At 44.4% G+C, this 20,791-nt stretch overlaps 1 protein-coding gene across 3 annotated transcripts in view; it reads left to right on the forward strand.

The window, feature by feature from the left end:
• Nucleotides 1–8,734: 8,734 nt before the first annotated feature.
• LOC139556040 (beta/gamma crystallin domain-containing protein 1-like) overlaps nt 8,735–20,791 on the forward strand; it is a 48,642-nt gene continuing 36,585 nt past the window's right edge. For 2 of the 3 annotated variants that reach the window (XM_071369520.1, XM_071369522.1), the window contains exons 1-4: nt 9,851–10,102; nt 13,615–13,690; nt 14,307–15,799; nt 16,174–20,230. In XM_071369520.1, coding sequence (XP_071225621.1) covers nt 13,640–13,690; nt 14,307–15,799; nt 16,174–20,230 — 5,601 coding nt within the window. In that variant the 5' untranslated portion in view covers nt 9,851–10,102; nt 13,615–13,639. Of the gene's footprint in view, nt 9,061–9,850; nt 10,103–13,614; nt 13,691–14,306; nt 15,800–16,173; nt 20,231–20,791 lie in introns of those variants that run through there. The other variant, XM_071369521.1, reaches the window with a different exon arrangement.

The following is a 20,791-nucleotide window of genomic DNA, read 5'->3' on the forward strand; positions in this document are numbered from 1 at the left end:
CTCAGAAAGGTACCTAGGAATCCTGCTAAAACCTGTTTTATTAAGACAATAAAAAACTCCCAGCTCAGAGTAGGTTTTAGGGTGACATGACACTGCTCAGACAAAGCCAGGAGTAAAATAAACTCATAAAAGTTTATCTCAGCTGGTAATCACGACAGTTTGAGGTACAACAAAGGAAATATAGTGATGACGCTCATTGACATTGTTGCAAATGATGGGGAATATATCATTGGGAATAACCAGTCGCGATGAGGCATTGCCAGCTATGCTCGCTTCAGACAACCACGGTGAATGTGACTGTACATTAAATCTTTCAGGTCATTTTCTCTTACTTGTCTCCCAAGTGGGATAACATGTTTATTAATGTTTAACGTAGCATAACTTGCCTATGCTTCCTCCAACCACATAGTATGATATACATTTTTGGAGCTCTGAAACGGAACCTTTGTAATCAGATTTTTCGACATAAGACACAGTTGGGACAGGCCATCACAAATCGTTATGTTGGATTGACTTAAAAAGTTGAGATGAGACACATTAATTGTTTAGTTGAGCAAGAGTAATGGAAGCCAGGGAAAGGGTTGGTATTTTGTTGTTGTTGACATAGTGATTTCTGGGAGAATTACAGGATAGGGAGGGGAGTGGGTTTACCCCAAAGACACCCTATGAGGCCTAGGCCTATGTGAAATCATTGGCAAAAGCGCAAGAGACACTGTTGCATGAATGTCTAGATTATTTATGGGTTGATCATATAGAAATATCAAACTATTATTTCAACAACTCCAAAGCATTTGTCTGTCTATGGTGCAGGAACCACTGACTCGCTGCCTTTTTCTATTACCAAGACACCTGCTGGTAACTCTTAACTGGTTAGGACAGCTCATGAGGTGTCCTAAATATCTGTCGACTAGGTGGGACTCATGACTAAAGAGGCTTCACGCGTCGCTTTTATTTTTACCCATGAGAGCATGAGTAAAATGTCTCTATACTTGGTACTTACGACCAATTTTCTACTCTGTTACGCTTTGCGGATACGGACCCTGAGGCCCATTTTGTGTCCTCCACCCTAACTCGAATTCAGGGATGGTAGCCTGATCCTAGATCTGTGCATACTTCTACACGGAGTTCTTGTTTGCCAATATGGATGACTGTCTGTTGATTGAGTTAGCGCCTTGGTATGTCTCCAGCAGCGGCTCAGTGAGAGAGAATGAGACAAAAGGTGTGTTCATAAATTCACTCTGGCTATCTACGCTGATTTCAGAGCACGTTCGTCTGAGTGTGCCAGTGCGCAGAAATACTGATCAAATCAAATCAAGTTTATTTTATATAGCCCTTCGTACATCAGCTAATATCTCGAAGTGCTGTACAGAAACCCAGCCTAAAACCCCAAACAGCAAGCAATGCAGGTGTAGAAGCACGGTGGCTAGGAAAAACTCCCTATAAAGGCCAAAACCTAGGAAGAAACCTAGAGAGGAACCAGGCTATGAGGGGTGGCCAGTCATCTTCTGGCTGTGCCGGGTGGAGATTATAACAGAACATGGCCAAGATGTTCAAATGTTCATAAATGACCAGCATGGTCAAATAATAATAATCACAGTAGTTATCGAGGGTGTAGCAAGTCAGCACCTCAGGAGTAAATGTCAGTTGGGTTTTCATAGCCGATCATTAAGAGTATCTCTACCGCTCCTGCGGTCTCTAGAGAGTTTGCTGATGAATTTACGAACGCACAAAACCCATTCAATATGACCGGTGTCAGTAAACATCAGCAAAAAAAACATAATTAAATTGTTGCCAGCAGCACAGTTACAGTCATCAACACTCTGGATAACATGAAAACAGCCTAACCAGCTCTGCTAGGGGGAGTAAAATGGTCAGAGTGAGGCGTTCTCTCATTTGTGTCTGGATGTAGCTAGCAAGCTAGACAACTTTAGCCAGTTAGCTTGGGTATTTGACTGCTGTTGTTAGGTCAGAAAGCCTACTCCTTGGTCAGAGTGTCCAGGTCAGTGTCCTGTGTACTCCCTGGATACTGACCAGATCAGAGTGTTCTGTGTATGCTCTGGATACGCAGAGAGCGAAACGCTCTGAATTTAAGAACATAATTTACATATAACCCAGAGCACACTCTGATACACTGGAGGCAATTTACGAACGCCCCCAAAGTGACAAGATTATGGCTATGAGATAACTAGGAATGCCAGTGGTGGGTTGGTCCTTGTATTGTCAATCAAACTACATGAATAGTGTGACTTCGAGTGTGTAGAAAACTTGTTCAACAGCATACGCCAATGCTAGGTACAGTACCAGTCAAAAGTTTGGACACACCTACTCATTCAAGAGTTTTTCTTTATTTTTACTATTTTTTACATTGTAGAATAATAGTGAAGACATCAAAACTATGAAATAACACTTATGGTATCATGTATTAACCAAAAAAGTCAAATCAAAATATATTTTATATTTGAGATTCTTCAAAGTAGCCACACTTTGCCTTGATGACAGCTTTGCACACTCTTGCCATTCTATCAACCAGCTTCATGAGGTAGTCACCTGGAATGCATTTCAATTAACAGGTGTGCCTTGTTAAAAGTTAATTTGTGGAATTTCTTTCCTTCTTAATGCGTTTGAGCCAATCAGTTGTGTTGTGACAAGGTAGGGGTGGTATACAGAAGATAGACCTATTTGGTGAAAGACCAAGTCCATATTATGGCAAGAACAGCTCAAATAAGCAAAGAGAAACGTCAGTCCGTCATTACTTTAAGACATGAAGGTCAGTCAATACGGAACATTTTCAAGAACTTTGAGAGTTTCTTCAAGTGCAGTCGCAAAACCATCAAGCGCTATGATGAAACTGGCTCTTTTTTTTTTAAAATCTTTTTTTTAATCCATTAATTTTACCAGGTAAGTTGACTGAGAACACGTTCTCGTTTGCAGCAACGACCTGGGGAATAGTTACAGGGGAGAGGAGGGGGATGAATGAGCCAATTGTAAACTGGTGATTATTAGGTGACCGTGATGGTTGAGGGCCAGATTGGGAATTTAGCCAGGACACTGGGGTTAACACCCCTACTCTTACGACAAGTGCCATGGGATCTTTAATGACCTCAGAGAGTCAGGACACCCGTTTAACATCCCATCCGAAAGACAGCACTCTACACAGAGCAGTGTCCCCAATCACTGCCCTGGGGCATTGGGATCTTTGTTTAGAACAGAGGAAAGAGTGCCTCCTACTGGCCCTCCAACACCACTTCCAGCAGCATCTGGTCTCCCATCCAGGGAGCATCTGGTCTCCCATCCAGTTTAACACTTTTTTGGTTACTACATGATTCCATATGTGTTATTTCATAGTTTTGACATCTTCACTATCATTCTATAATGTAGAAAATAGTAAAAAATAAAGACAAACCCTTGAATGAGTAGGTGTGTCCAAACTTTTGACTGGTACTGTATGTTATATGGAAATTAGACAAGAGACAACTGTATTCATTAATTAAAGATGAACTAAGATGTGTCTGAAAAACATTGAGGAAGACGGCCTATTTAACCACATAGCTAACATTGTTGACATAGCTGGATCAATTGTTTTGGGCAGAAATTGTGTCTACTGAAACATGTTTAACAGGTCTGCCTAGGTACTGTAGCAGCTGGAAAGTGGCGGAAATTCCGTGTTGTTGTCATCGTAACCATCCATTGTAAACATACACCGTCACTGCCCATCTGTGTCTTGTGTCTGTTGCTATCCTCACAAAAGGTGACATGTCCTTGAACAGGGGCATCTGGTATGTGTCACACCTGCACAGTGACTCAAATTGTCCCGCCAATACTCCCTTAAAGTGTATATAAGGCCAGTGTCTAGTTCAACGTGTGTGGGTCTGGATAACCTCTGATCGCGGATTTGCTACCAAAGGGACTCTCGTGACTGCAATATTCTCTGCTTTTCTGAAACATGGCTTTTGGACAAGATACCTCTCATGGCTATTCAACTGGATGGATTCTCTATCCACTGAGCCGACAGGACAGGGGAGTCAGGGAAATCGAGAGGGGGAAGGGTTTGCCTCTTCATTAACAACAAAAGGTGTGCTGACTCGAGTGCAGTGGAACTCTGTAACAATTGTTCACCCGTCTTGGAATACCTGATGCTCAAATGGCGACCATTCTACCTCCCGAAGGAGTTTCCAGCTGTTATCGTGACTGTTGTATACGTTCCACCTCAGGACAAGAAAAATAACAAGATGGCACTTAAAAACTGAACAAGGCTATAAACAAGCAGGAAAAGTTGCACCCAGAGGCTGCTTTACTTGTTGCCGGTGCTTTTAATTCCACGTCATTAAGACACGTGATGCCCAACTTGCCAATAGGGGCAATAAAGACCACTGTTACTCTACCCACAAACAAGTATACAAGGCCCTTCCTCGTCCCCCATTCAGCTTGTTGTTTTCAAGCAAAACCTCAAACAGGAAGTACCCGTGACTCGCTCCGTTGAGAAATGGTCATCAGAATCAGAGATGATGCTACATGACTATGTTCCGAGACTCCACCGTTAACATCGACAAGCTAACCACCTCCGTCACCGGCTTCATTAGGAAATGCATCGGTGATGTTGTCCCCACAGCGAAGGTTTTCTGCTTCCCCAATCAAAAGCCCTGGATTAACTATGAGGTTGGCGCTAAGACAAAGGACAGGGCTACCGCACACATTGCTATTGCAGACAACCCTGAAGCTACAGCTGAGGACAGGAACAAGTACAAGAAGTCACGCTATGTCCCACGCAGAGTCATCAAACAATCAAAAGGACAATATAGGAATAAGGTGGAATCATATTACACAGCCTCCGATGCACACCGCATGTGGCAGGGGCTACAGTCCATTACGGATTACAAAGGAAGACCCAGCCGTGATCTGCCCAATGATGCCTCTCTACCAGACGAACTCAATGCATTTTATGCACGCTTTGACAACAACAACAACACTGTGCTGTGCGTGAGTGCCCCCACCAACCCAGAGGACTGGGTGATCTCTCTCTCCAAGGCTGACGTGAGTAAGGTCTTTAATAAAGGTCAACACTCGCAAGGCCACAGGGCCGGACAGCATTCCAGGGCATGCTCTCAGAGCCCTCACCCACCTAGATAAGAGGAATACCTATGTGAGAATGCTGTTCATTGACTACAGCTCAGCGTTTGACACCATTGTCCCCTCCAAGCTCATCACCAAGCTTAGGACCCTGGGCCCTGGGACTGAACACCTCCCTCTGCAACTGGGTCCTGGACTTCCTGATGGGCCGACCCCAGGTGGTAAGGGTAGGCAGCATCACCTCTGCCACACTGACGCTCAACACGTGAGTCCGACAAGTTTGTGTGCTTAGTCCCCTTCTGTACTCTCTATTCACCCATAACTGCATGGCCTCGCACATCATCAAGTTGGTAAGCCTGATCACATGCAACGATGAGACAGCCTACAGACAGGAGGTCAGTGACCTGGCAGTGTAGTGCCGGGCCAACAACCAATTGCTCAATGTCAGTAAGACCAAGGAGCTAATCGTGGACTACAGGGGGGGAGCACAGCCCCATCCACATCGACGGGACTGCAGTGGAGCGGGTCGAGAGCTACAAGTTCCTCGTTGTCCACATCACTAAGGACTTAAAATGGTCCACACGTGCAAACAGTCGTGAAGAAGTCGCGACAGCGCCTCTTCTCCCTCAGGAGGTTTAAAAGGTTTGTCATTGGTTCTACAGCTACAAAAAGTTCAACAGCTGCACTATTGAAAGCATCTTGACTCGCTGCATCACTGGTTGGTATGGCAACAGCACCTCCCTAGATCGCATGGCGCTACAGAAGGTGGTGCGGACAGCCCAGTACATCACTGGGGCCGAGCTCCCTGGCATCCAGAACCTCTATATCAGGTGAAAGGAAGGCCCGGAATATCGTTAAAGACTCCAACCACCCAAGCCATAGACTGTTCTCTCTGCTTCCGCACGGCTAGTGGTACCGGTGCATCAAGACATCAGCAGGCTCATCAACAGCTTCTATCCCAATGCCATAAGACTACCAAATAGCAAACAAAATGGCTACACAAATCTGAGTTGACCCTTGTATTTTATTTTTGGACTGTTTCAATCCACACTCACAGAACTCTACACACTCACATACACACTCACACTGACACTCAAACACACACACACTCACTTAATTTGCTCACACACACATAACATGCACACGCATTTATACTGGCTCTACACACACACACACACCCCCTCATATACGATCATCATATACGCTGCTGCTACTCTGTTTACCATAAATCCTGATGCCTAATCACCTTACCCCTATACCAGTGGAGGCTGCTAAGGGGAGGACGGCTCATAGTAATAGATGGAATGGAATCAATGGAATGATATCAACCACATGAAAAACACATGTTTTATACCACTCCATTGACTCCATTCCAGACATTATTATGAGCCATCCTCCCCTCAGCAGCCTCCACTGCCCTATAGATATCTACCTCTATCACTCCAGTATCCCTGCACATTGTAAATATGGTATTGGAACTAGGGTTGGAAAGGGTCAGAAACTTTCCATGGTAAATTAAGCCCGGGAATTTGTGGAATTTTGCTTAAATTCATCAAAAAAGTTAGCTTATAACAGTGAACACTTTTTGTGGGATACACATAAGGCAATTCTAGGTCTTGTGGCATATTTTAGTCAAACTATCCCCAATTCAATGGAATTGCAACCCTCTGCATGCACAGTGCATTCTTCCATCACGTGTGCTGTGCACTCTTCCATCACATGTACAGCTGATTCTCAAGATCTTGCACACTAATGAGATACTATTGAGCCCACACTACTACACTGTCTGAGCCCAGGACTACATGCTTTATGGTAAGTTTTGATTACAATACTGGGTGGGGTGAATATATTTTATATGTTAACTAGTAAATAGTAGCCATCTGGCCAAGTGCATAAAGTTCCCTCAGCGCTCACAACAAGCAACCTCTGACAAAAGTCCCTCTACTTCTATTCAAGGTGAAAATGATGAATCAGACACCTTATCGATAGCAACAGCTCATGGTCCTCCTGGAATCAGAAGTTTTTTTGACTCAATGGAGGAACGTAGTCAGAGAAATGCTGATGAACGTCTTGCTCGAGCTGTGTATGTAACTGGTTCACCTCTGATGCTCACAGTCAATGTGTATTGGAAGAGATTTCTGAATGTTCTTCGCCCAGCATACACCCCTCCAACCAGACATGCTTTATCTACTCATTTGCTGGATGCAGAGTTCAACAGGTTTCAAATGAAGGTCAAGCAAATCATAGAGAAAGCAGACTGTATTGCAATCATCTCTGATCAAACATGTGCGCCTGGCAGCTACTACCATACCATAAAAGGCACTTAATAAATATTTTGTCTTGCTCATTCACCCTCTGAATGGCAGACATACACAATTCATGTCTCAATTGTCTCAAGGCTTACAAATCCTTCTTTAACCTGTCTCCTCTTCATCTACACTGATTGAAGTGGATTTAACAAGTGACATCAATAAGGGATCATAGCTTTCACCTGGATTCACCTGGTCAGTCTATGTCATGGAATGAGCAGGTGTCCTTAATGTTTTGTACACTCAGTGTATATAGTTTACTTACTTCTTGTTATTGTTAGTGCTACATTGATATTTATTACTGCATTGTTGGGTTTAGATCTTGCAAGAAAGGCATTTCACTGTATGTGCATGTGACATTAAAACTTTACATTTGAAGATAAAGCTTAGTACTAGACTAAAAAGCTATTTCAATGGAGGTTTATTTTTAATCCAAGACTAGGCTTAATCTGTGTGTGGGAAACCAGCCCTGACTGTCGGAACAACATTTTCTCCAGTCAGCCCAGTTCTTAATTAATTATTCTAACATAATATTCAAATATGCAATGTTTCATTAGTGCACCTAAAGTTGGCCGATGGTGCACTAAGGTCCAGGTGAATGACAAACTGATGCCTGTTGGCTATCTTGGCGCAGGTGAAAAAGCAACAGTGGTGTCGTTTTACCTCAGGGTCAGTTGACTTGGTGGAGTATCAATGCAAGTGTGTTAGAGGGTCACAAAGGGATATCCGTGATGTATATTTTATAATATAGCACCATTATGTGATGGGGACGATTACCTATGGGGTCAGTCTAGCATAGACAGCCTGGTTACCAGCCCAACCCCCAGGAGCAGTGTGGGCGTTAAGTGCCTTGCTCACAGGCACAAAGGCAGGTGATGGCATCTAGGATTTAATCCAATCCTCCTCTCCTGGCCAGAAACATCTAGGCTATTCCTTGTTGGTTGGGAAAAATGTGGGTTCAACCAGAATATGCTCAGAAGGCAGCTTTTCTGGTGTGTGTCTACAGGTATTTTGCAATGAGTTGTTGCGTATGTAATAGGTCTATGTTCGGTTTCCCACAAGTGTTGGTGTAAGAACGTTGATTCAAAACAGTGTTTAAATGTTTAATAGGGTTGGAGGCGGGTTTCAACTGCAATAGATTAATAATTTAGCAGTTGGGGGGTATCAACAGTGTGTGTGTGTGTGTGTGTGTGTGTGTGTGTGTGTGTGTGTGTGTGTGTGTGTGTGTGTGTGTGTGTGTGTGTGTCATGTGTTTGTGTCTCTGAGAGTGCTTTACTTTTGTGTTGGACTGAAAGTGTTGTATAACATACTGCCATACCTGCTGTCACCAGTCTTTCTCCTTGGGGTGTGTTACCTGGGCTGGGCAGATTCCAGATGCAGCCTCAGCCCTTCTCTCAGAAAGCCACTCAAACAACGTGGATAATGCAACGCTATTGGTTTAATTCAAAAATTGCCTCTGAACTCTTGACAAGGACATTTGGACTCATATAATGATTTGTTTACGGTATTAGTTTGTAGGAAAAAGTAAAGGTGATGCAGACATAGGTTACCTCACCTCAGAGTGACGGTGGCCGAGTGAGAGTGTTATTTTAACCGGGTCCTTGCTCAAAGTCGCCTCGGCAAGTTCCATTTGACCGATTCCTGGGAGATTTGGAACGGATTCAATAACGAAGGCGTTATCATGGTAAGTACTCCGTCTCTCTCTAATGTATTTCTTTGACTATAATTAGTGTATGGCAGGCTTGGCTGAACTTTGGGATTTGTCTAACATATGAACTGGGCGTGTTAAATGAGGCGAAAAAGAAAGGAATGCCACACTAACATTTTGGTCGACTGTTTCAGGATGAGTTTACCTATGGGCGCGCCAAGGCTTTTATAAAGGGCACTGTATTTTATGTGAATATTTGATAAACAGCCTCGGGAATGCATCTGTGTGACTTGGGTTATATTTATTGGTGATATATCAATTGTCTGCTCTGTAAATGTTTATTTAGGCCAATATTCTATTATATGTTATTATATCATATTTTATTTTCTAATTACAGGTAGGTAATGTCTAGCCTATGATTAGGCTATTTCAATGATAAAAACACACATATTGCAAAGTTGCATAATGACAATGACAATCGCACTTTAGGCCTAATAGCTGACATTTAGGTGCATAAATAACTTCACTAAGTGGAAAGAAATAGGCTATGTGTAAATATTTTTCACTTGCCTTGTGGTTATGGTCATTCTATTGACAAATAGACAAAACAAACATACAAACAACAACTACTTGTTATCCTGAGGCAGACAGTTATTTGAAGGGTTAACTACAGTTCTCAACTGCTTATGGAAAGACTGACTTGAGCAGCCCGCCAACAGTGGCACACTGAAACCAGACGATTCAAAAAAGAAACAGGCAAGCCTACAAATCGAATGCGTCATCTCCCGAGGGAAACTTTGCCGGATATTTTACCACCAGGCTGCGTATGCGCGCGGTTCCGCACAGAAATAATTATCAAACTTCAACTCAGCCTGCACACATACCTTCGATTCCACTTTCAAACAGTCTTCCTCTTGTTCTGCTTGCTTTTTCTGTTGGTCAGACATGGAAAATACTTTTACAAAGAAAACGAGAGAAAGACTATTATCATACTGACTATATTGTGAGACTGACTTATTCTGTACTTGACAGCTGTTCATTTTGGGTTTCAAATATTGGAGTTTTCCTCTAATTTAAGGTAAGTTGTTCTTTAGACTTCTCTGTTACTGGGGTATGGAAGCAGTTGAAAATGTTGGAGGTCTTATATCTATCATGTACTTATATTTAGATTGAAAAATAAATTTTCATATATAGGGGAACGTGGGGTAACAAGCCCCCCCCTAAGAACAATGTTCAATTGCTGACAAAAAAACAACGTTTGGTAAAACTTTGGTATGGGGATGATTGTCATCCTTAGGCAAGCAAACTATGAATAGGAGTAAGTGGCTACAGTTTACACTTTTTTGGTTATTTAATGACATTTAGTTTTTAGAAAAGGACAGTTTTCCCAAGTACAAGGGTACCCCCCCCCCCCCCCTGAAGATTACTGTGTTAAAATCTATTTAATACATTTTATTTCGATACTTTTGAATAATTAAAAGCTTAAGTCTAGGTATATTTTTTGAATAACATACATCAAATATTGAAACAAAATGGCATTGCACATCTCACTATTAATATCCTCACTATGATGAGGTTTTGATGTAAGGCTTCTCTTTTCTTTATCGCTCCAAATCATGTCCAAATCATTCTAAAGTGTCTAAAAATGACTGTGTAACTCAATTAAGTTACTTGTAGATGATTTGGACATTATTTGTAAAATACTAATTTAGGTAGAATAGACTTGCATTAGATTGCCGTGGGGCCAGTTGCCCCATTGGAGGGGGGACCAGTTGCCCCCAAAACCCTCAACTTAAATGTTACTGCTTTAATCAAAACGGATTCCTATTTTTCTTTCTAAACAAGTGGATTATTTATATTTAGGCTCCGCTACAGGTTACTACAAGCTTTACTCCGTTGATCTAACTCTGTGCATGCACGTAGGTGGAGTGGGATTGTTGGATTAGCGGACACCTTTTGGTAACATGGTATCCTCGCCAGCCCATTCACAAGGGGGTGATAGCATCGTTTTTTTTTGTCTTTTCATTTTGTGAAAACAAGGAAGAAATGCCTTCCCTTGCTAGTAGCAGCTATCTTTAGCTTGACTAAAGACTTAGCAAGCTAGCTAGCCTTTTTAGCTTCCCACATATACACAAGAAAAAATCTGATTTATAATTTCAAAAATATGCCCTAGCAAATATTCTTATACTTGCCGATGATTGAACTTAAAACATTATCGCAGTTTTATATGCTGCTTGTGTATTCATTCCCATATCAGCTAAAACATCATCGTGTTTTGGTCACAGAGTAAAAAAGCACATGGCTAGCTAGTTGCCTACAGCAATTTCTACCATTTCACAATATCCTGTATTCACTAGTTATTACTTTGAAACAAAACACCTTTTGGGGTGGATTCTTGTTGTTTGAACAATGGCTGAGATTATATTTAGTTATCAATGCAAAATAGGCTACTTTGATGAAGAGCCTATATATAGCCCATAGATCAAATCAAGGAACCAAGCCACACTGCCCCCACGGCTGCAGAAGGAATGAGCGTGAAAATGTTCAGGTAGTAAAAAAGTATGTTGAATGCCAGAGCGTATTATAAGAAGCCGTCCCTTTTGTAACTAAAAATGTAATTGCATCACTCCGAATCTTGCGTCGGCGTAGAACTTGCAGTAAGCTTAATGGTACATACATAAAACATTTATAGATGTAATACGATATATATATATATATATATATATATAACTTTTTAGAAATTATGAAATATTAGATCAACTTAACTCAGAATCGTTTTGTTAGTGACTTACACTACCGGTCAAAAGTTTTATAACACCTTCTCATTCAAGGGTTTTTATTTTTACTATTTTCTACATTGTAGAATAATAGTGAAGACATCAAAACTATGAAATAACACATATGGAATTATGTAGTAACCAAAACAGTGTTAAACAAATTCTTCAAATAGCCACCCTTTGCCTTGATGACAGCTTTGCACATTTTTGGCATTCTCTCAAAGAGCTTCACGTGGAATGCGTTTCCAACTGTCTTGAAGGAGTTTCCACATATGCTGAGCACTTGTTGGCTGCTTTTCCTTCACTCTGCGGTCCAACTCATCCCAAACCATCTCAATTGGGTTGAGGTTGGGTGATTGTGGAGGCCAGGTCATTTGATGCAGAACTCCATCACTGTCCTTCTTGTCCAAATAGCCCTTACACAGCCTGGAGGTGTGTTGGGTCATTGTCCTGTTGAAAAACAAATGATAGTCCCACTAAGCGCAAACCAGATGGGATGGTGTATCGCTGCAGAATGCTGTGGTAGCCATGCTGGTTAAGTGTGCCTTGAATTCTAAATAAATCGCTGACAGTGTAACCAGCAAAGCACCCCCACACCATCAAACCTCCTCCTCCATGCTTCACGGAGGGAACCACACATGTGTAGATGATCCATTCACCTACTATGCGTCTCGCAAAGACACGGCGGTTGGAGCCAAAAATGTCAAATTTGGACAAAGGACAGATCAAAGGACATATTTCCACCGGTCTAATGTCCATTGCTCCTGTTTCTTGGCCCAAGCAAGTCTCTTCTTCTTATTGGTGTCCTTTAGTAGTGGTTTCTTTGCAGCAAATCGACCATGAAGGCCTGTTTCACGCAGTCTCCTCTGAACAGTTGATATTGGGATGTGTCTGTTACTTGAACTATGAAGCATTTATTTGGGCTGCAATTCCCGAGGCTGGTAACTCTAATGAACTCTGCAGCAAAGGTAACTCTGGGTCTTCCTTTCCTGTGGCGGTCCTCATGAGAGCCAGTTTCATCATAAAACTTGATGTTTTTTGCGACTGCACTTTAAGAAACTTTTAAAGTTCTTGAAATGTTGAGAATTGACTGACCTTCATGTCTTAAAGTAATAATGGACTGTCGTTTCTCTTACTTTGAGCTGTTCTTTCCATAATATGGACTTCGTCTTTTACCAGATAGGGCTATATTCTATATACCACCCCAACCTTGTCACGACAGAACTGATTGTCTCAAACTTATTAATAAGGAAAGAAATTCCACAAATGAACTTTTAACAAGGCACACCTGTTAACTGAAATGCATTCCAGGTGACTACCTCATGAAGCTGGTTGAGAGAATGCCAAGAGTGTGCAAAGCTGTCATCGAGGCAAAGGGTGGCTACTTTGAAGAATCTCAAATATAAAATATATTTTGATTTGTTTAACACTTTTTTGGTTACTACATGATTCCATATGTGTTTTTCATAGTTTTGATGTTTTCACTATTATTCTACAATGTAGAAAATAGTAAAAATAAAGAAAAACCTTGAATGAATAGGTTTTCTAAAACTTTTGAACGGTAGTGTACATTTTTTTAGATGAGACAGATAAATATTGTAGTCGAGGAAGAGTAGTGGCAGCAAGGGTGTTAAAAAATTGGTGACATAAAGTGGTTCCCGTTAGAATTACATCACGTTACCCAATTTTATTTTGGGGGGGAAATGCTCTAAAATATGAATTATTTGCATAGGTGCATGTTAATTTGCAACAGAGCTAAATAGTATGTATTTTAGGATGATTATATATTATATTTTTGTCTTATGGTCTATAGGTTTAAATGTTTTAAAGCCTAAAACATGTTCACAAGCGGCATAAAGACTCTGAATGATATGGTACTTGGCTCTTGGGTGAGTTGAGCTCCTGTAACAAAGGTATTATTAGTACTGCTGTTGCATGCTTTCATTACGTTGAGAGCTGCACAAAATCTGACATTCACAAAGCAAATAACCCTTGGACTCTCTGACCCTTCCTTCCTTTCGCCTATCTGCAATATTCACTGTGCCGTACACACGTAACTTACACTGTATACAGTAACACTTACTTAAAGCCCGTAGGTACCTACACTGTAAGCAGTAACACTTTGCTTAAAGCCCGTAGGTATAATGCATTATAATGACGTTCTAATCCATTGTAAGACTATAGGCACAAATGAGCCTCTTTACTGTCTTGTTATCCTATTATAATCATCCTGACTAAAATAACAGCCTATTTGAGTCACTTGAAAATCTCCTACATACAGTAGAGAGGGACAAAACATAGCCTCATAGCAAGGCATTGTAAAGGCTCATACATGCTTACAACAAGATATAATGCATTATACCTGCAGATTTTAAGTAAATGGTTACCACTTATGCTTATGCATGTGCAGCGTATGCATGTGTATTGGCACTGGCAGTCAGTGAGTATGTACTGGTACTGTAAAGACATGTCTAATTAGTTCTCTGTCTGCCTCTACGACTACAGTCTCAGACCCCAGAAGAGCACAGTACTGGTGTCTTGGGCCGGATCGGGAGCTGGTTCTCCCCCTGGAAAGAAAGAGGGAGCCCCAGGAGTCCAAGTGACGATGCCTCTCAGTCCCCGACGGAAGACCAGAGCCCCAGGCCAGAAGGAGAGGGGGCCCAGGAGGAGCCTGTGAGGGGAGAAAAGGAGCAGCAGAAGGAGGGATTGAATTTCCAGCCTGCCCAGCGGCATCTCTCCAGGGTTTTTGAGGAGTGGAACGCGGCGGACGCCAGATCGTCTACCCACAGGGACAGCCCCCTCTCTGCAGCCAGCAGCCACAGCGAGTGGGGAGAAGGAGGAGGTCCTAGGGAGGAGGAGTGGTGGATTGCCTCGCAGGGAGAGGAAACGGAGGAGGAGGGGGGAAGGAGCAGTGGAGCGAGCGGGAATCCTGCCCCGAAGAGGAATGCCAGCCATCTGACACGTGTGCTTTCATCTGCCCTTGAAGAGGGAGTGGCCTGGGAGGACTCTGATCGACAGGAACACACCCAGGCCCTGCCCCGAGCCCAAGTCCAGGCAGGCAAGAGGCTGCATGTGTACCTGGAGGAGACGAGCCTGAGCCTGAGCCAGAACGGAACGGGCACCCACACAAAGCAGGAAGTGCCCCCCTCCATCATCACCACCAGGGTGAAGAAAAGAATTCAGGGGGTTTCCAGAGCAAAATCATCCAAGAGTGTTGACTTGTCATCAGAGAACACAAATACAAAGGAGAGGACCGAGGAGCGCAAAAGGATTTGTCTCAAAGCTGCTATAGGGATCAAAGGTCATAGCAGTTACAGTGCCCTGGTGGGAGTGTCACTGAAGTCCCCCAAAGAGACACAGACGAGCTCACATACCATCCCTGAGCTCTCTGGTGAAGAGGAGTCAGACAGAGACACAGACACGATGGGCCGTAAGAACTCAGGCAGGAGGCGGTCCAGGAAGAACTCCTCCGGAGACGGAGGAGGAGCCAGTTCTCAGGAGAATACGCCCACCAAACCCCAGCCTGGAGCCGAGAACTCACCTACATCATCAGAATATAACACACCTAAACCTGGAGACTCCACCCCCTCCTCTTCTAAAGACAAACATGCTTCAGTTCCCCAAAAAATACGCAGAGGGAAGGAGAGGGAGGAAGCCCAGGGGGACCTAGACGCACCAGTACACGCCACCCTGGTGGCCGTGGTGGACGGGGAAGGGGACATGGACGTAGACGTGGTCGACAACACTAGCCCGTGCCTGGTGGAGAGGCGCACGGAGAGCGCCGAGTCCAAACGCCGGAGCATGAAGGTGTCGCACAGCGAGGTGAAGTTCTTTGCGAAGAAAGTGATGGTGAACTCAGAGAAGCCACTGAGTCCAGAGGGAGATGAAGAACACATAGCCGTGAGCTTTGAGAAAGGAGGAATGGCTACAGAAAAGGTCACGGAGGGTCATGATACAGCTAAGGGAAAGGGCAAGGTGGAACCGAAGGTGGCCAAGAGGTGAGTTGTGTTTACCTGACTACTAGATTACTGTATTGTTGGATAACCTACTTCCTGACTATGCAGTTTAGCAATCAGATATGTTATTTAAATACTTAAAAATATTTCTGTTTATAGCAAAAGAAGTTAAATAATGATATTCTACCTGTAAAGGGAAAACTATCTTTGTAGTGCATCAAAATATGTCCTACATTTGTTGGCATTTCAACCACTATCTCCACTTAGCTTATAAAGTATTTTCAAAACACTAAATCCATTGAGATAGATTTTGTGTGTGATATAGAACAAATGTAGTGTATTGACAGCTAGATCAATTGAATATCAGGGTTTTTGTTCATATTGAGACAGAAAATATGCTTCTTTGTTTTCATTAGTCACAGACCACCTGATTTAAAGAAAGTGGACGAGGAATCCAAGACTCCTCAGCCTATTGGGCGGATCGCAGATAGGATCAGCCTTTTCGAGGGGAGAGCGATGGGGGTTGCCAGTCCCAGTAAGACTTACCCCAGGAGTGCAGATGTTTCTCCCACCAGGAAAGTCACAGAGCAGCTCATAACAAATGTAAACAGAGAGCTCGGGTTGCCAGATCAGCGGGAGAAATCGGTGGAACGTGGCGATGCCAGGTCCAGCTCGGCCCCCCCTGTTCGGGATAAATTAAAAACGATACGGGAGCGGGCGAGGAACTTTGTAGAGGCTCAGAAGATGGATGATAAAACAATGGTACCCCAAAAGTCCTCTATTATTGCAGGAATACCTGAAAATTCTACAGATTTCCCTGCTTCTGCTGTGTCAAAGATAACAAAACAGGACATTCAGGGAAAACTGGCCAGCGGGGAAAAGACTCCTACTCGTGTCACTCCGAAGGCAGAGATAACATTGAAACCAGCGGAGCCAGATACCACCCCAGTAGCGGTCATGCCAGTTCCTAAAGCAGATCAGACAGACTCCAAAACAAAGGACAAAGAGGCTACTGAAACAGTGGAGCTACCAAAGAGACCTACCAATATTGACCTAAATACTTCAGTTAAAGGGGGGAGTAGCTCAGACTCAAGCCAGCTGACACCTCAGGTGGACTCAATCAATGAGGTCAGCCCACAATCCAAAGCCAACAGCAGACAAAACTCCAGGTCAAAGAGACGGAAAAGCAAAGGAGGGGAGTCAGCCAATCACCTGAGCTGTGACATCAAACAGGAAGTGACAAACACTGAGCAGGAAGTGGTCAACAGCAAACAGGAAGAGGCAGGCACCGCAAAGAAAATGGCCACTGCGTTTGAGCAGGACGATAATACAGTTACATCGCCACAATATAGTCAATCTGTAGACGTAAAATCAGATGTTAAAAAAGAGTCTGTTAGAGAAAACATACAGAAAGTAGTCATTAAAAAGCCAGCACCCTCAGACAAGCAGATTGAGTCATTGTCAGATGAAAAAGAAAATTCTAACAAACTGTTAAAGGAAAAGACGCAATCACCCACACCTCCAAACGTCAACAAAGACAATAAAATGGCTACCTCTGATCCTATCAGTGGAAGAAAGGGGCCCAATAATAAAAGTGTAGACATTCTACCCTCACAGAGTTCCAAGGGAGAGAAGGCAGAGGGGGGAAGCTCTGAGACGACCTCTACCATTAAGACAAATCAAAATGTTTCCAAGGACAACAACGAAACATCACTGTCTTCACATTTGCCTAAGAAAAAACAGACTCTTGTTCAAGACCCCTCTCGTGTGGAGCAAGGCTCACCTGTCCCACACGCTGAAGTCGACAACAGACCAATGCAGCCTGAAAAGAAAGCGGTGGAAATGGTAAAACAGCCTGATAAAAATACAGATACAAAGTCAGAGAAGGATTTGCCTTCAGGCAGTAGACAAGACACCCCTGAGATAGCTGCTACTAAAGCTGTCCCACCCTCTGTAGCTCCTATTAAACCTCCAGCCTCACTGACTCCTATACAGCCTTCTCAGTCAGATAAAACTGCCAGTGTTGTCACTCAGATTGATGAGACAGCGATGGGAAAAGACAGTGATAAATGTGCAATCGAGCCTCCTAAGGAAGGGTCGTCTACACGTGTGCCTGAGCAGAAAACAAAATCTTATCATCAGGACCCTGTATTAGAAAAGCAGCAAACCAAGGTCTCAAAGCAAACCCAGTCTGTAATGTCATCTGAGGTGAAGACAGATAAACCTAGCCACGACACACCGACACACAGAGTGAGGCCTACCCCAGAACCCACCCCCTCAATGCCTAGCACTACAGTGCCAGTAGTAGAGAAGGACACCTCTGTAAAAACAGAAAGCAAGGCCTCAAATCCTACAGCGGTAGATTCTACTCAGAATCCTTCGGAGACCAAAGCCCCAGAAAATACAAAGGGTCAGGGGGAGAAAGAACTACCTGGGCCAAAGCCGAAGAGCAGTGAGGGGCCAAGACTGGATGTTGGGAAGGAGAACTCCACTGCTGTAAAAGCAGAAAGCAAGGCCTCAAAACCTACAGTGGTAGATTCTACTCAGAATCCTTCGGAGACCAAAGCCCCAGAAAATACAAAGGGTCAGGGGGAGAAAGAACTACCTGGGCCAAAGCCGAAGAGCAGTGAGGGGCCAAGGCTGGATGTTGGGAAGGAGAACTCCACTGCTGTAAAAACAGAAAGCAAGGCCTCAAAACCTACAGTGGTAGATTCTACTCAGAATCCTTCGGAGACCAAAGCCCCAGAAAATACAAAGGGTCAGGGGGAGAAAGAACTACCTGGGCCAAAGCCGAAGAGCAGTGAGGGGCCAAGGCTGGATGTTGGGAAGGAGAACTCCACTGCTGTAAAAACAGAAAGCAAGGCCTCAAAACCTACAGTGGTAGATTCTACTCAGAATCCTTCGGAGACCAAAGCCCCAGGAAAGACAAAGGGTCAGGGGGAGAAAGAACTACCTGGGCCAAAGCCGAAGAGCAGTGAGGGGCCAGGGCTGGATGTTGGAAAGGAGAACTCCACTGTAAAGACCATAGCCCCAGAGGTAAAGAAGCCAGAGGATGTGAAGGAGTGGAACACTCTACCAAGCCAATCACAGAGTGAGGACAGAGAAAAGACAGTGATGTTGCCCAATGGAAAGCTAGCAGAGGGAAAATGGGATGCACTTGAACAAAAGTCATCTACTAGTAGTTATACTACTACTGTGCAAGAAAGGACAGCTGATGACAAGCAAGGAATTGTGGTAACAAATTCTACACCGGTTGTGAATGTCGTTTTCCGCCCGGTAACACAACCCGAGACAACCAATGAGAAATCAAAATTTTTCCCCAGTCCAGGCAAAGCTCCGAAGATACTCTCTTCTACTGAAACCACTAAAAAACAGAGCCCAGTCTCTCCCCAACATCCATCTCTGAATAAGCTCCCCTTACTGGGGGGCGGTGGCAGTGGCTTGCCCCTCCAACGCGACACCCCCTCCAGCTGGCTAGACGTGGACCATCGCTTCCCCAAGCCGAAGCTCCTCCGCCCCGCTGAACCCAAGCTCAGCTCATCGGTCAGCGAGAGCAACCTCTTGGACACGTCCGGAGAACTGGACGACGATGACTTCATCGAGAACATAAAACGCCTTGGCGTGCCTTTCTCGTTGCCACCGCGGCAGAACCACCACCACCATCCTCCCAAGCCACCGTTCGCAATGCCCGCCATCCGGGAGGACCGCTTCGAGAAGACCTTTGACCCAGAGGAGTTCCAGTTCGGCCTGAGGAAGAAGAGGGAGTTTTCTGTGGAGACGACACAGAGTCTTCTGCCTAAGCTCCAGAGGAACCGGGTCAAAGGGGAGCTGAAGCCGGCCAGGGCCAGCATCACGGACCGGGACAGGGGCAGCATCCTACTCAAGAGCCTCGACACCCGTTCCAGGCTCCTCTTGGAGAGGGAGAAGACCACCATGGAGGAGGGCGAGGAGAAGATGAAGGAAGAGGGCGGGGGGGAGGAGAAGAAAGAGGAGGCGAAGGTGGTGAAACCTCATATGTCACGCTTGGAGGGGAGCTGTATCCTTAGTAGCCTGAACAGCTCCTCCACCAGGGGCAAGAGGCCCGGAGATGGACCCCAGATGGACACCACTCCGGGTGGGGAGGTGTCTCCCACCGAGGCCCCTCACCTCCAGCCCAGCCCTTCACCAGTCACTAAGCCATCCCAGACTACCCCCACTTTCTCTGGGGAGCTCAGACAGGCATTGGCCAAACAGCCCAGCCCTCCACCACCAGTCCCCCAGACTTCCCCCACTTCCTCTGGGGAGGCTACCATCCAAAGTCGTAACCTGGGGAACAGGCCCACTGCCCAGACTGCTGTGGTCAGTGACTCAGCTTCTCCGTTCCCGTCCTTTAACGACATCAAGCTGCCGGAGTATTTAGAGAAGTACCTTCCTCTCCGAGAGCCTGCTGGGAAACTAGAGCTGAGCACAGGGCAGGAACCGCTCAACTCAGAGGTAGGTTTTCGACAACTCTCAATTCTATTGAGTAGCGCTTGTTTGGCCAATGCCTGTATGTTGAATCTAGCACTTTTGAACATCTCAATGGCACTGTTTCTCAAACCTCTCTTTGAGAATCCCAAGTCATGTTACGTATTTGTTCTATTCCAGTACCAACACACCTGATACTCTAATCCAATGCTTAACGATTAGTTGACCATTGAGATGTGCGGGCACTGGTAGGTGTTTTGGGGAACACTGCCATTGAGATGTTTGAAAGCTATAGAGTGTGTGATCAATCTTGATTGAATGGTGTGAAATGCAAGCAGTGTAATCCCGAGTGGCGCAGCAGTCTAAGGCTCTGCATCTCAGTGCAAGAGGCATCACTGCAGTCTCTGGTTTGAATCCAGGCTGCATCACATCCGGCTGTGCTTGGGAGTCCCATAGGGCGGCACACAATTGGCCCAACGTCGTCCGGGTTTGGCTTTCCTGTTGATGAGAAGAACATTATCATACAACGCAGACACTCTGTTCTGTGTTTAAACATGTTATCCTATTTCAGTAATTGTTTTTGTATTT

This window comes from Salvelinus alpinus, chromosome 27, assembly GCF_045679555.1.
Source record: "Salvelinus alpinus chromosome 27, SLU_Salpinus.1, whole genome shotgun sequence".
In the NCBI taxonomy this organism is placed as follows: domain Eukaryota; kingdom Metazoa; phylum Chordata; class Actinopteri; order Salmoniformes; family Salmonidae; genus Salvelinus; species Salvelinus alpinus.